We start from the raw sequence: 13,949 nt of genomic DNA, 5'->3' as shown, positions 1-13,949 counted from the left end.
TAAGGTGATTTGTAACATGATGTAATTTTGTGAGTAAACATCTATTTCAATTTTTTTTTTATTTGTATTACATACTATCTTCAATATTTAATTTATATTTTATTTCAGCAAGTTCATATCGTTCTCAAGCACGGTTGCACTTTGATTGTTGTACAAATTAAATGTTTATATATATTTAATGGGCTCATTTTGATGTTTTCAATCATCCCCAAACTTTTGCCAACAAGAACGTAGTTCAATTGACATACTGTTCATACTATCAATCTCGTGGTTTGAGGTTCGATTCTCCCACCTCACACTTTAATTACAATATTTTTTTTAAAAAAAAAAAAAATCATCCCCAAACTTTTGACAATATTCTCCAGACTTTCAACCGGTTGGTTTTGATTCTTAAAGTTTTAAATGAAATCATTTTAGATTTCAACGGATTAATAACATTGTTTGGAAGATATGTTCTAACATGTCAACATGGACATATACTCGAACCACATGGGTCAAAGAGTATTGAGTAAGAAAGAAAAAAAAAAAAAAAAAACCTCCTTTTTAGGATCAAATTATTTGTTTTATTATTATTATTATTTAAGGTCACATTTACCCATGTGAAAGGTAATCCATCAACGATAATGTAAAAATTGAGCCTCAGTTGTACCGTTGTTGTTGTTTACTTGAGTTCTGCAATCGTAATGAATTGTGAGACTCATCTCAAAACTTATAATCAAATCGAGAATGCTCAATCTGATTTTGATTGAAAATTACATGAGATCTACTATCTTTACCATTATTGTTACTGAATCTACCACATTTATTGGTACCTTTATCGTTACCATTACCGTTAAGATCAAATAGTAACAGTAACAGCAAATTGAGACAGATTCATAATTCTAAGTAAATGCAATCAAAAGTAATCCAATTATATATGCAATTCAGATCTATTACGATTCATCCATCAATAAAATCTCATTCCAATTATGTCAATTTTCATTATGGTTTGATCAACGTACCCTAAGTTTAAAGAATAAAATAGACATTACAAAAATTGGGAGATAAAAATAATTATTTTTTGAAAATTTAAGAACAAATAAAACAAATAAGAAAGTTTAGAGTCCAAAATAGGATTTAAACCAAATAATAATCTACAAGAACTCTTATGGTCACATTAAAGTAAGGTGAAATACAATCATGAATTGAAAAACAGGTTAACATTACAAAATATAACAAAACAGCAATATAACAGCATCATGCAATGAATCAACTTTAAGACCATAGGGTAAACAATGTTTCTGTTATAGTTTCCAAATAAATTTAAAATGGTACAAAATTTCATATCCAAGAATCAAGCAAAAAGATCTTCTGTAATGATAGATTGTTCATTGCCAGTACAACTCTCTGATCCAACCTGCTGTAGTTGCTCGTAATTTAGTTGTCTTGAAGCTTCATATATGGCAATACCAACACTTACCGAGAGATTGAGGCATCTAACATAAGTTTCAACCATTGGAATTCTTAAAGTCCCTCCCCCAAATGGCTGGTTTTTGCAGTCCTCAAGAGCTTCGGCTGGTAAGCCACTAGTTTCCGAGCCAAACAACAAGTAATCGCCCCGCTTGTATGAAAAATCCTGCAGAAATGAAAAAAGAGAACAACCATTGTTACTCAAAATCCTTCCCTAGCCCATGAGCGATCGACATTTCATAAGACCCGTATAGAGAACATCAAAGAAATGGGCACTCACCGAGTGAAGTGTAGTTCCTCTCTTTGTAAATGCTAGCAGCCGCTTTTCTCCTTCCTGTATACATCATATCAATTGGGTCGGTAGACATAGTCTCAACAATCCAGGATGCAAAGAGGAAGAAACTCATAGAATCGCTAAGCAAATAGAATTTTGTTCACATTTTCTATGCAGACATGAGACAAAAGCAATGAAGATTACCTGTTTCATAAAGTAGTCTCGAAAGTCTGCCCACGTGTGATGAATTTTAACGACGACGTATCTAAAATACGATGTTAAAACTCGAAAACATTGAACTATATGTACAGTGGCAGCACGAAATAGAAAACTCAAACAGTTCAAGAAAACGTAAAGTACAATTTTCCAACATTCAAAGAACTCGAATTCCTGTTATTTAACTGTAAATGAGAGCACAAGAATCATGTATAGAATGCATCATGGGATACGGCCAATAATCCAAACCAGCCCGCTTTAACTTCGTGTCATCTACCTTAAATCCCAATGGCTGAGAAAGATAAGTTATTAAAGTCAACAGCAGCTCCAAAAAAAGATTTTTGAGGGGGAAATCAGAACGATTGCACTCGAAGTAGAGATGTTACAATACTAACCCCAACTAGATGTAGTCCAACAGCTGATGCCGCACATGTTCTGGCAATGCTACCAGTGTTCCCAGGAATCTGTCAAGGACAACAGAAATCTCAGAGCCATCCTTGAGGAATTTTGAGGTTGTCTGCAACCCAAAAGGAAAATGGAGAAATTACGATTCGGCATTCACCGTGTTTCACACAACTGCATACAACTCGTGCCATGATATACAAACTAATAAGTTGTACTGTATGTACACACAATGTGGATTTTGTATTTTGTTAGAAGTAGAATTCAATTTGGAAGAAATATACTAGAAGCATTTGATATCGACCAAAATAAAAGTTTACCATTAACATCACACAACCTTTTGCTCTAATATGACATCAACTGCTTGACAAGTTTACGAGCATTCTATTGAAATTTCGACAAGATGCTGTCTCAACCCTCACATCTCAACTTGAAGACGACTGTTGCGAATCAGGCATTAAGTGCCAGCAGCTCTACTAATTCCAACTTGATAATCATCCGATGATACCACCTAAGGTCTCTAGTTTACCATCAACCTTATGCACACGACAGAGATTGATGCAAATATCTAACTAAAGGCTCCCTAGTCCCTATTAATTTGTTTTCAAACAAAACACCCACTGGAATGTCAGCAAATTTCCCTGTGCCAATATCCTCTGAATTTCTTTTGTTTGTCTTATTGAAAAATTCAAAGTAAATCTGGAGTACATCCTTTCAAAGAACATCCAGAATCTAGGAAAAGCTACCCTATATGTTTTGGTAACCCGGTATCAAGGGTCTTACCCCCATTAATTGAGGGGCAACCACGCCCAGCCCGATCCCGAGAACCCAGAGATATTAAAGGTTTTTTCTTATTAAGCTGATTTTTGTACGAATGACCCAAATTTGGTCTCACTAATGTCAAATGACCTGAATTCTAAAAATAATGAATACTAACCTTTTGAAACGGCTAATTTTAAATTGCCCATTTGTGATTGCGGGTCTCACCCATCGCGAATTGATGAGACCCTAATGCGATTTCACTTTCAATAGAAGTCATAAAATCGTGAAATTTTATAATGGGCAAGAATTCTTATTCTTATAAAATCACAATGCACCTTCATATCACGTTCGGGGTCTCGTCAATTTGCGAAGGGTGCGAACCCGGGAATGCAAATGCGCTCTAAGGAGAATTTAACATTCATTGATGCTTTGTAACTTAAGAAAAATGTTAGTTTTCAGAATTAGTTATTTGACATTTGCACAGCCAAATTTGGGTCGTCCATGCCCAAAAAACTCTTGAACCTAACCTACTCTATTGACTACACGTTACAGCTGAAGTTCTTAAAAGTACTGCCACTTCACATCTGATCAAAATTTTCAATCATGTGAAATTTCGTCCTTGACAATCAAACAAAGCTTAAAGCGATATGAAACTTCTTCAAAATGTTAAGTCAAGCTGTACAAATCCCCAGATACAGATAGAAACACAAACAAACTAAAGATAGCGATGGCTTGCAAGAAAATGCAGAAAAGAAGAGCAAGAAAAAGAATAAACTAAGCAAGGGAACTTGTTCTATGTTTAAATAATTACCAAGGGAGAAACTAATACAACTTGAAGAAGCTTTGGCTGGGAAACCCCATTAACGGCCTCACCAACACCACTCGGAAGGGAACCAGAACCCTCCACTCTTTCAGCTGCGCCATTAACACAGCAAAACCAAACTAAAAAGGCGCTTTCAACTCAATTGACAGCCGAAATTACAGAGTCCATAGGATGTAAGAACATTTAATTACAGATAGATACTTACATAAGGAGCAGAAGGGGAGAAGCCGGTGGAAGGAGGAGGAAGAAGATGGATTGTGCTGTTTGTTGGTGAAATGGGAGAAGCAGTGAGGGCGAAGAAGATGATGAGGCCTCGATGAGCGTAGTTGAAAAGGGGGAAATGGGTTTAAAGTTCTGAGAGTGACTGTTGCTGTGTCCATTAATGGCATCTTAGCAGAACAATCTTCTTCTTCTTCTTCCTTCTTGCTGCCGCTCTTCTTCTATACTTTGTGCCTCTCTAAGTTCGTTTCGAAGGTAGGGAACTTACGGGTTTTGTAGTTATTTTGAGGAAATTTGTACACATGGCTATTTTTTGGGCTCAAAAGGTTAAATGACTTATTTTTTCTAAAATAATGTCAATTATCCCTCGATTGATATTATCATCATACCAGATTATGTAAATGCCCTCACCTCTTTGTTTTCTTATCTTTCTATTCGTGCCGATTGTGTCTTAAACTGATTAGTAATGGGGATAGGGTGGGTCGTTTTGGTGTTTAGAAATATTGTGAACCTATGATTTTTTGTTTGTTTTTTTTATTCTCGATGTGTTATGAGATTGAAGACGAGCAGAAAGAGAAAATATGAGTGAAATTGGCGAGAACGACACCAGAGAGAGCAAGACTAGCGAAACAATATCTAAAGAAAATCTCTCTCTTCCGAAGGGAGAGAGGGCGAAAGAGTGAAAGGGAGAGAGAGAGAAAGAGAGAGAGAGCGATAGATTCATGTAATAGGCATGTGGGACGAGAGATTCATGTTTTTGAGCTCTGTTTTAATTATTATAAAAAAAAAATTGATGTATGTTATTGTTTAGCTATTTTGCCTTTGCTTGCTGCAATTTATAATCTCCTTCCACATTGTTACATTTAGAACGTAGAAGTTTGGATTTCTAAGTGCCAATTTATTTATCGAGAAATTCACTGTATAAACTTGTTTTATTTGTTATTTCCTTTTATTCGGTGGATTTCTAAGAGAGCAAGACAAAAAAAAAAATAATAAATAGTTAACAAAATGTTTATCTCTTACTCTATCTCTTTCTCTCTCTCGCTCTCTCCCTTTCTCTCTCTCGCTCTCTCTCCCTTTCGAAAAGAAAGATTTTCTTTAAACATTGTCTCGCTGGTGTCGCTCTCATTGATTTCACTCTCACTTATTTCACTCACATTCTCTCTTTCTACTAGTTTTTAATCTCAGAACACATCGAAAGCTAAAAAGCCAAAAAAAATAATAAATAAAAAATCATAGGTTCACAATATTTTTAAGCCCCATAACGACCCACCCTATCCCCATTACCGATCAGTTTAAGACACAATCAACACAAGTAGAAGAGTAAAAAGACAAAGAGGTGAAGACATTTGCATAATCTGGTATGCCAATGATGTCAGCAAAGGGTCAATTGACATTATTTTTAAAAAATAGGTCATTTGACATTTTGGGCCCAAAAAGTGGGTCATCCGTACAAATTTTCCTGTTATTTTGTCTTAGAAATGAGAAAGGGTAATAAGTTTCTATGTATTTTTATTGTTGTGCATAATAAAACCCTAAACGGTGGTTTATTTTTGTTTGAGAATGAAGATAACCAAAATCTTATATGCCTAAAATTATAGATATCCGATATCTTTAGATCATCGTATTTGTTTTGTAAGCTGGGAAATTTTGATAAGTGTATTTGTTTTGTAGGATTTATACTCAGGATTATCTTAAATTTTTATAAAACTCCAATAATGCCCTTACAACTATTTATTACTTTATAATTAATTGAATATGACTTGAACTTATATAACATATTTGTTTTTACAATTTGAATTTCTTTTTAAATTAATAAAATTTATATTATTTTATATGTTATTTTTTTTAACAAAATAATATATCATAATTTAAGCTTTTTTATAAAATAAATATCAAGTTGAATTTGAATATATTCCTAAAAAAATAATGAGAATTATGATATAACTAAAAATAGATGATATACATAGTTGAAAGTGTTTATTTTAATTATATAATGCAAATTAAAATTAATATATATGTAAAATAAAATAAAAAAGTAAATTGGGGATGCCCTCAATTTGGGAATCTAGAAAACTCATTTTTCAATAATGCATCCCAAACTCTTCAGATGCCCTCCATTTGGGCATCATAGGATGTCTGATTGAATATTTAGATGTCAGACATCTCACAATACCACAAAACAAACACAGATGACCACTTCATGAGAATCTAGGATGCCCGCGAAATAATCGGTCCCTAAATATTATTTGATTATTTAAAGATTAAATTTACAATATAAAAAGTTTAGGAAATCTAGGATGATCATGTTGGTCAACGTTTATGAACTTATTATATACTTTCGAGACTGTAAAGACATATCAATTAAGATACAACAAACCTGTAATCAAAACAATCCTAAACCCAGAGTTGTTATTTATCTAAAGAGTCTATTTTTTTTTTTTCCTTTCTTTTTCTTGACAAAAGTTGTTGAAAAAATTTGAATTTTTAATGTCTTGAATCAAAGGTATATATCTAAACTAGTTGAGTATGTGTTAGGTTGACGTATGAGAGGTTATTAATATATGATGAATTGGATTGGTCTCGAGTTAGCATATGTCACAACAGTGAATTAAGTTATTTTAATAATTATTGGTTAACTGGTTTGGACATATATTCTCGAATCTCGATTAAGTGGTCAAAGCTATGTATCCTTAATCCCACGTGTGGTGTTGAAGTCAAACACAATTGCCAAGGTCGGATTAGATAAAATTTAGACAAATTATCAAATTTAGAGGCAAGCTTTATAATTTTATGAATAAATTATATGTTGAAAAAAAAAATCTTATTTTGGTTTGATGATGAGTACGAAAAAACACAATTTTAAACAACCAAATTAATATCATAGGTTTTCATGCATGTCATGCAATTAGTTAAACTAACCTAAATACTTACACATATATAAAATAAAATTAATTAATAAATATTAAAATAGATTTTTTTAATATAAAATTATTTTAAATGATAAAATTACTAAAAATATTTGTAAAGAATAATAAAATATCACATATAATCATAGACCTTAATAGATAGCAATAGACTATACCATAATCTATCACTATCTATTGTAGTCTATCATGTTACTATTTATAAATATTTTGATTTAATTTTTTATACTTGAAAATAACGCTTTTTTAATATAAGAATTTTGCTGGGAAGACAAATTAAGTTTTTTTTTTTTTTAAATAATAACAAAATAAGAAAGTGAACCCATATAAAAGTTATACAACAACGATTTTAGAATCTAAATTGACTTTAGAGTTTTTATTAAAAATTGAAAAAGGAAAAAGGAAAAAAAAAAAAAGAGAGAGAGAGAGAGGGGGGTGCAACTTACAAATAACCTAAAGTATAGGGTTGGTTTTATAAATAAGCCACATACCTTTTCTTTTTTATGTTATTTAATCGAATTTCGGACATCTGATACGGAACCGAAAATTTTCCTTTTATATTTATATTAATGAACCACGAACGAACGGAAAGGCCTTCTCCTCTACTTCACTTTTCTGCGCCAAACACAAATTGCCCAGCCTTCGGGTCAGTTCATGATTTTGTTCAATTCGATTGTTTTTCAAATTCATCTTCCGATCCTTAATCGGCGCTAGCGGAAACCAACCGCCATCCAGTTTTGCAGTCGAACCGGAAGGTTTGGATTTCTATTCTCAGATTCAAGATTGTTCCGCAGAGCGTTTGGGTTAGTTCTCCATTCATTTTGATCCGTTAAATAATTTTAGTTACTCTTTCGGTTGTTTTGGATTCTGTATTTGCTTGTCTTTTCACTTTTGGTTGTGATTGTTCTTCGCGGGCTTTTAGGTTCTGGAGCTAGGGTTTTTTTTCCCCTTTGATATGGTTTCACTTTTATTACGCGGATGTTTTTGTGCTGTTTCTGCACTACGCTCGCAAATTTTGATGTGGGTTCTCGTGATTTTTACCTGCATCGTCGGAAATATTGGTGTGGTATTTGTTAATCGTTCTCTGCAGTTTGATTGTTTTAAATTTTTATTTAATATTCCCTGTTTTTGATTTGGTCGGTTAACTTCCATGAGTTTTTGATCGGTGTTCGATTACGAAAAAGACCCATGCTTAAGCAGATTGTGTCAAGAGAATTTCTTGACGATTGTTAATATCAATTCGTCCGTGTGAGCCTTATTTTTCTAATAGATTGGACATTTTTTGTGTATATTTTGTTTTCTCTTTACCCAGAGGTGTGGGATTAACAATATTATGTTTAATTAGTGAAGAAGTCGGGGGCTGTTTGAAGGGAGAAGTTTTTCATTTATCCTTTGGGATATCTTTTTTCCCTGTGTGATTTGAATGTTATGTTTTGTTTTTGTTTCAAGGGTTGTCCTGCTAAGTTTGGTTCTCTTGTTTTACTTCATCATTTAAAATGTCTGGTTGCTTGTCTTTCTAATGATGATTCATTGTAAGCAGCCCGTGTACTCATTGTGCTTCCATGGACAAAGGAATGCCCCCTACTCTTTTTGTCAACGATGGTTCCTTTATGGAAAGGTTTAAACAACTCCAACAGAAAAATGGTGAGAAGGATAAGGATAAAGGTGCTACCTCTGAGGAGCCAAAACCAATCAAGATTATAGCTGGGACTTCTATTCCACACAATGCCAGTAGTAAAACTAGTATGCAGTTTAAGGGTGGTGAGATTCGTAAGACTGCTCCAACTGGAAAACTTTCTTTCAGCTTGAAGCAGAAGTCTAAGCTTGTGGCACCTTCTGTAAAGTTAGGAGAAGATGAGGATGAAGATGAATCTGATCTGGTAGATGCATCTGATCATCTACCAGAGAAGCGTCAAAAGTTAGGTCCACAAGATGTTACTGAGCAGCCAGTAATTCAATCTGGTGATGGTAATTACTACTTTATACTGACACTCCTTTCTTGTTGGGATCAATGGCGAGTATCTGCCAGAGTTTGTAAACCAATAAACCTGGTCTGTTTAAGGGCTTTTCTGGTTGCTGCGGTGAATTAGTTACTTAATTTCAGCTGTCCTGTTATATGCATGTTCAATCATGATCCATCTTCTGTCATCCTGGAGCATGGCTAGCATCTATCTGTTGGCTTGTTTTTATATCTTTTATTGACAAGTTCACTCAAGTTATTGTCCTGAATAACTGTTATCTACCGTTGTTGGAAAATTATTTGGCATAGGGAGGTGAGTAAATAACTTATATATAGTTTTCAATTTTAAGTCCCTAAGAATGTCAGACCTCAATTGTTTCAAGTTGAAAAGAACTATGGTTCAGCGTGCTTCTTTCCTGTCTGTATTCTGCCTTTCTGTTTTCTAATTTAAATTGGTCTATGGAAGATTTCTTCCCGATTGCATCTTCACCCTTCATCTTTTTACCGACAGTTTTTGCACAGAGAGTTGTACGTTGTTCTTGAATCTACCGAAAACCATTTTGTTCTATTGGGGGCTTGGGGCATTATAGAATTAACATGTAGGTCATAATCCATTTTCCTTCAGTTAACTGCATTGGCTTTTGTTGGGACCGTGAGTTTAGATCTCTTGTAAAACTTGGACTTCTTCAGATGTAGAGTACAAAGCACTCTTGAAAATTTCTTGTCTCATGAATGCAGTGTATACCTTTAATACCTTTCAACATTGGTGGAAGAGATGTTCAATGAAAGAATTGGAATATGTAGCAGCCTGCTGCAAGAGTAATTTGCATTCACTTGTTCATGCTCTTGGTATTAATCAGTTTTATAAGTGATATGCAGCACCACCTTCACCAAGTGATCCTACAGTGAAGAAAGTTGCCGACAAGCTAGCAAGTTTTGTGGCTAAACATGGAAGGCAATTTGAGCATGTTACTCGCCAAAAAAATCCTGGAGATACACCTTTTAAGTACGTTCTTGTTGTGCTTTAAAAGTTTCCATGCATTGTTTTTTCTTAACAATTCCGTTTCTGCTACTGCTTTCTTGTATCTATGGCTTCATTGGTTATTCGATGCTTAGCTTTCCAAAAATGAATTTTTAACAAAATATCTATTAATTAATCTTTGCAGATTTCTGTTTGATGAGAGTTCTGCAGATTACAAATACTATGAATATCAGCTAGCTCAAGAAGAAAAAGCTCTTTCACAGACTATCGAACTCAAATCATCCAATGGTTTGGGCTTCTCTCTTGATTCTCATATTATCCTTTGAAAACAAGAATTGGTGTCATTAATGAAATTTGTGTCGCATTCTGGTGTTAGTTTTTGTTGCGTACTCTTAAACTGGACGAATTTTAAATGTTCAAATTGGGGAATTTTATTCTTGGATAAGACTTCTCATCTTATTTTTCTTGTGGGGTTTTTCCTGAATAACTTGATCTCATTGGGAGTAATTGTTTTTCACATACATTTTGCTCTTTCTATCTGTAGATGGTGGGAGCGTGCTAACTTCTAAGCCAAGGACTGGTTTCCAGAAATCTCTCCAGCAGTCTTCCTCATCAAATTATCAAACCCCTGCCTCTGCTTTGTATGAACCATCTGAGGATTCAAGGACTTCTGTAGGTTCATCTAATGCTACGCCATGGCCTGAAAGAACAGGTAACTATTTGACACCGTGACTTTCTTTCGTCTTGTAATATTCAAAGTAAGGTGCTGCTCTTCCCCTTCCTTTTGTTGTGGGGGATGAGAGAGAGTAGGTAAAATGGGCATCTTATGTCCGAAATTGTCTGAGAAATTCATCGGGAGGCTGTTTAGTGCTCACTATGTTCAATGAATTGACATTGTACTTGATGTGTGGTTTTCACGTTTTAAGGTGAAGTTAGGCCACCACCAAGTGGAGATCCAATTGCAATGATGGAATTCTACATGAAGAAAGCTGCTCGCGAAGAGAGGATGAGACAACCTAAACAGTCGAAAGATGAAATGCCACCTCCTGCGTCTCTTCAAGGTATGACCTGCTGTGGTGTACCTGGTTGACCATTATTTATGTAGCTTTTGGCATTAGTAGTGTTATTGCTTTAACTTCCTTTTCTATTTTGGGGGTGCTATGCAGCTTCAGCTTTAGGGAAAAGGGGGCATCACATGGGTGACTTCATTCCCCACGAGGAGCTTGAAAAGTTCTTAGCTACATGCAATGATGCATCTGCCCGGAAATATTCTAGAGAAGCCGCTGATAAGGCTAAAATTCAGGCTGATAATGTTGGGCACAGACTCCTATCTAAAATGGGATGGAAAGAAGGTTCTCTCTCCCTCTCTCTCTCTCCCCCCATCTTTTTGCTGACACACCACAGGTCACATTTCACATGGGTCAGTAGATGGACCATTGGACTTAACAATGCCAGGCTCTAGAATTCTTAATTAGATCTATCTTTAAGTTCATCTTGCGAAAGGTTTTGACAAGTCACTACTTTTCCTGGAGCTTACATTGAACCAAAAGTTCAGATTATGATTCCCGTTCCTTTGAAAATTCATTTGGTAATTGGAGGAAACCTTCTAATACCCGCAAGAGAATCGCAGGTGAGGGTCTGGGAAGCTCCAAGAGTGGTATTGCCGATCCTATAATGGCAGGTGATGTAAAGACGAATAACTTGGGTGTTGGAGCCCATCAACCTGGTGAGGTGACTCCCGAAGACGATATATACGAGCAGTACAAGAAGCGCATGATGCTTGGTTATCGTTACAGACCAAATCCACTGGTATTTGTTTATCACACCCATTTTAGTTTGAAGTTGCTTACTTGAATGCCTATGTTAATCAAGTAGTTTTGATGCCATATTTTTTGGTTTTCGTAGAATAACCCTCGGAAAGCATACTATTGACTGATGATGGTTCTGCAAGGCACTATGATCGTTCTGGCTACGTTTGAAAATTATGAGAAAAGGCAAACTACATGGTGGGAATGGAAATTATCTTGATCTATTGTGGCATAATTAATGTCTTAACTCAATAAATAGATAATAGACGTAGTTCTTTTTGTCTTGTCATTGTTTCCTTTTTTATTTTTAAAATTTTTATTTTTAAAAAAAACCCTTGCGGTGTGGGTGTGGGAGACGGGGTTGGGTTCGGGGTTTGTTTTAAAACCTCTTGTGCTTAATGAGTATACTGGACTCGATCTGTTTTTGTTGATAAATATGCATAACTTCAAGCATTTATCGCGTTTTTCTCTCACTTTCCTTGGCTTACTGGAGTATCATTCTGTGGTTCTTAAGAGTGATAAGCGCATGCAATATTAGTTAGATGTCAACTTAGAGTTTATGATGGTACTCTTAGATCCTAAAACAATTCACTCCATAATTAGCTTGATCAAAATTAATCCAATGAATTGATTTAGACATCAAATGTAAAGCAAGGTTTGAAAGAAAAGACAATACCAAATGAGTTGATTAAGCATAAGCTTTTTAAGATTCATAATATGAGTTTTGAAGAGAATTATTAGTCATTTTATAGGTCAAAAGATTGTGCGTGGACCAATTAGAACATAATTGCATACCAATTAATTAGTCAAAATGGAAAACTAAAAATGTAGAAAGTCTTCAAATTGTCTTAAATAACTCTTCTAAAAGGTGGCAAGCTTAATTTTTACGTTCAATAAAGTTTGATATCATATATTCTCATGCAGTACATACTTGACGGTATTCTCTTTACAAAATACGCATACTTTTTATTGGCTTCATGTCACATATTTGATAGCATTCTCTTTACAAAATCTGTACACTTTTTTTTGGCTTCATGTCATCTTTCAAACTATAGGATTTTTTTCGTGTCATTTTCATATCATTCTCTTCTTAATTATTGAATTCACTTTATGGGTTCAAAATTATATTTTTAGTTTTGGTGAATTTGCTAGTTTTTTAACCACGCATTTCCTACCTCCACTAATGTCGTCAATATTGCTTCTCCCTTGTTCTGTTTGAGCAAAAGTTCTACAGAGATGAAATAAGACAATTTACTAAGCATTAGAAGAATCTCACTTGAGAAGTGGTTTGTCTCGGCCAGGAATTGGCGTATCGTGGTTAGGAAGTTGATTAGCCATGAGCAGAAGTTTTTGGGTCGTTTTTCGAAACGATTAGAAATAGCCTTCAAAGTTTTTTACCTTTTATAAGTATCATCTTTTTTTGACCAATTGTTTTAATGGCTTATTTTGATGAGGATCATTACTGAGACAAAACAAAAAATTAACTTCTTTTAATAGCATATCTAAACCATTAAGATGAGGACTGATGGCAAATCCCCTATTCTTAGTCCAAATTTGCAATTCAATCTCTGATTCTATTCAATTTTGATGGAGATGGTCGTATACATCAGTAGACCACTCTCAATCATTCTATTGAAGGTTAATATTTGATTGAAAAGCGTAAGATCTGAGGAAGATTAGGTATAAAATAATAGAAAAGAAGTTTCTTAATCATGACTAAGATTCCTTTGTGGCTAATTTTTACCCTATTTTCGAACTATGATCCTGGTTGGGGAAGGGAGAGGAAACAAAAGCATTATTAGGAAATGGACTAACTTCTAAAAACAGAAATTTCTTGGATAAATTACATTTAATGAAATTTTATTTTCTATCTTTCGTTGGTTTCACGGTTTTTTTAGTAGATTTATTGTTATTTAAAATATACTTCAAAACATTTTTGTTAGGTGTTTGAAAATATTCTAACCAACATACGAAATATAGTACAATATATAAATTAGAGTTCGATTCAATGCTTGACATAAATTACCGTATAATCTAATATATGAAATATACTACGATATATAAATAATATTGGCTTAATGTTCAACATAGATCGCAGTATATATCATAAATTTCATTTACAGTATA

The 13,949-nt window shown here is 34.2% G+C and overlaps 2 protein-coding genes across 3 annotated transcripts; one reads left to right on the top strand and one right to left on the bottom strand.

The window, feature by feature from the left end:
* Positions 1–1,129: 1,129 nt before the first annotated feature.
* AGL26 (tRNA (cytidine(34)-2'-O)-methyltransferase) lies at positions 1,130–4,445 on the bottom strand. Of its 2 annotated transcripts, none has more exons than XM_039042850.2 (7): positions 4,132–4,445; positions 3,915–4,018; positions 2,335–2,403; positions 2,173–2,231; positions 1,928–1,988; positions 1,730–1,783; positions 1,130–1,615 (listed from the first exon to the last, which is right to left on the bottom strand). In XM_039042850.2, exons 1-7 carry the CDS (start codon positions 4,313–4,315, stop codon positions 1,334–1,336), a joined length of 813 nt encoding a protein of 270 aa, XP_038898778.1. In that variant the 5' UTR covers positions 4,316–4,445; the 3' UTR covers positions 1,130–1,333. The 2 variants fall into 2 exon arrangements, with proteins under 2 accessions (XP_038898778.1, XP_038898777.1); XM_039042849.2 differs by having other exon boundaries at positions 3,915–4,045; positions 4,132–4,421.
* Positions 4,446–7,577: 3,132 nt separating this feature from the next.
* On the top strand, positions 7,578–12,275 carry LOC120086020 (SWAP (Suppressor-of-White-APricot)/surp domain-containing protein / D111/G-patch domain-containing protein). Its single transcript, XM_039042414.2, has 9 exons — positions 7,578–7,875; positions 8,613–9,040; positions 9,912–10,038; positions 10,199–10,302; positions 10,559–10,726; positions 10,941–11,075; positions 11,181–11,366; positions 11,645–11,823; positions 11,920–12,275. Exons 2-9 carry the CDS (start codon positions 8,635–8,637, stop codon positions 11,944–11,946), a joined length of 1,332 nt encoding a protein of 443 aa, XP_038898342.1. The 5' UTR covers positions 7,578–7,875; positions 8,613–8,634; the 3' UTR covers positions 11,947–12,275.
* The last annotated feature ends 1,674 nt before the right edge of the window (positions 12,276–13,949 follow it).

This window comes from Benincasa hispida, chromosome 9, assembly GCF_027475165.1.
Source record: "Benincasa hispida cultivar pf3 chromosome 9, pf3_genome.v1.1, whole genome shotgun sequence".
NCBI lineage: Eukaryota > Viridiplantae > Streptophyta > Magnoliopsida > Cucurbitales > Cucurbitaceae > Benincasa > Benincasa hispida.
This window is presented reverse-complemented; position numbering and strand designations above follow the sequence as displayed.

What these genes read in the sequence shown, in the direction of transcription:
- AGL26 (XM_039042849.2), bottom strand. Translation starts at nt 4,315, where the DNA reads ATGCCATTAATGGACACAGCAACAGTCACTCTCAGAACTTTAAACCCA. An exon ending in TCTCCCCTTCTGCTCCTTAT is followed by an intron (nt 4,046 to 4,131) that starts GTAAGTATCTAT and finishes GCGCCTTTTTAG; the next exon opens with TTTGGTTTTGCTGTGTTAAT. An exon ending in TTGTATTAGTTTCTCCCTTG is followed by an intron (nt 2,404 to 3,914) that starts GTAATTATTTAA and finishes TGTCCTTGACAG; the next exon opens with ATTCCTGGGAACACTGGTAG.
- LOC120086020 (XM_039042414.2), top strand. Translation starts at nt 8,635, where the DNA reads ATGGACAAAGGAATGCCCCCTACTCTTTTTGTCAACGATGGTTCCTTT. An exon ending in CCTGGAGATACACCTTTTAA is followed by an intron (nt 10,039 to 10,198) that starts GTACGTTCTTGT and finishes TAATCTTTGCAG; the next exon opens with ATTTCTGTTTGATGAGAGTT. An exon ending in CGAACTCAAATCATCCAATG is followed by an intron (nt 10,303 to 10,558) that starts GTTTGGGCTTCT and finishes TTCTATCTGTAG; the next exon opens with ATGGTGGGAGCGTGCTAACT.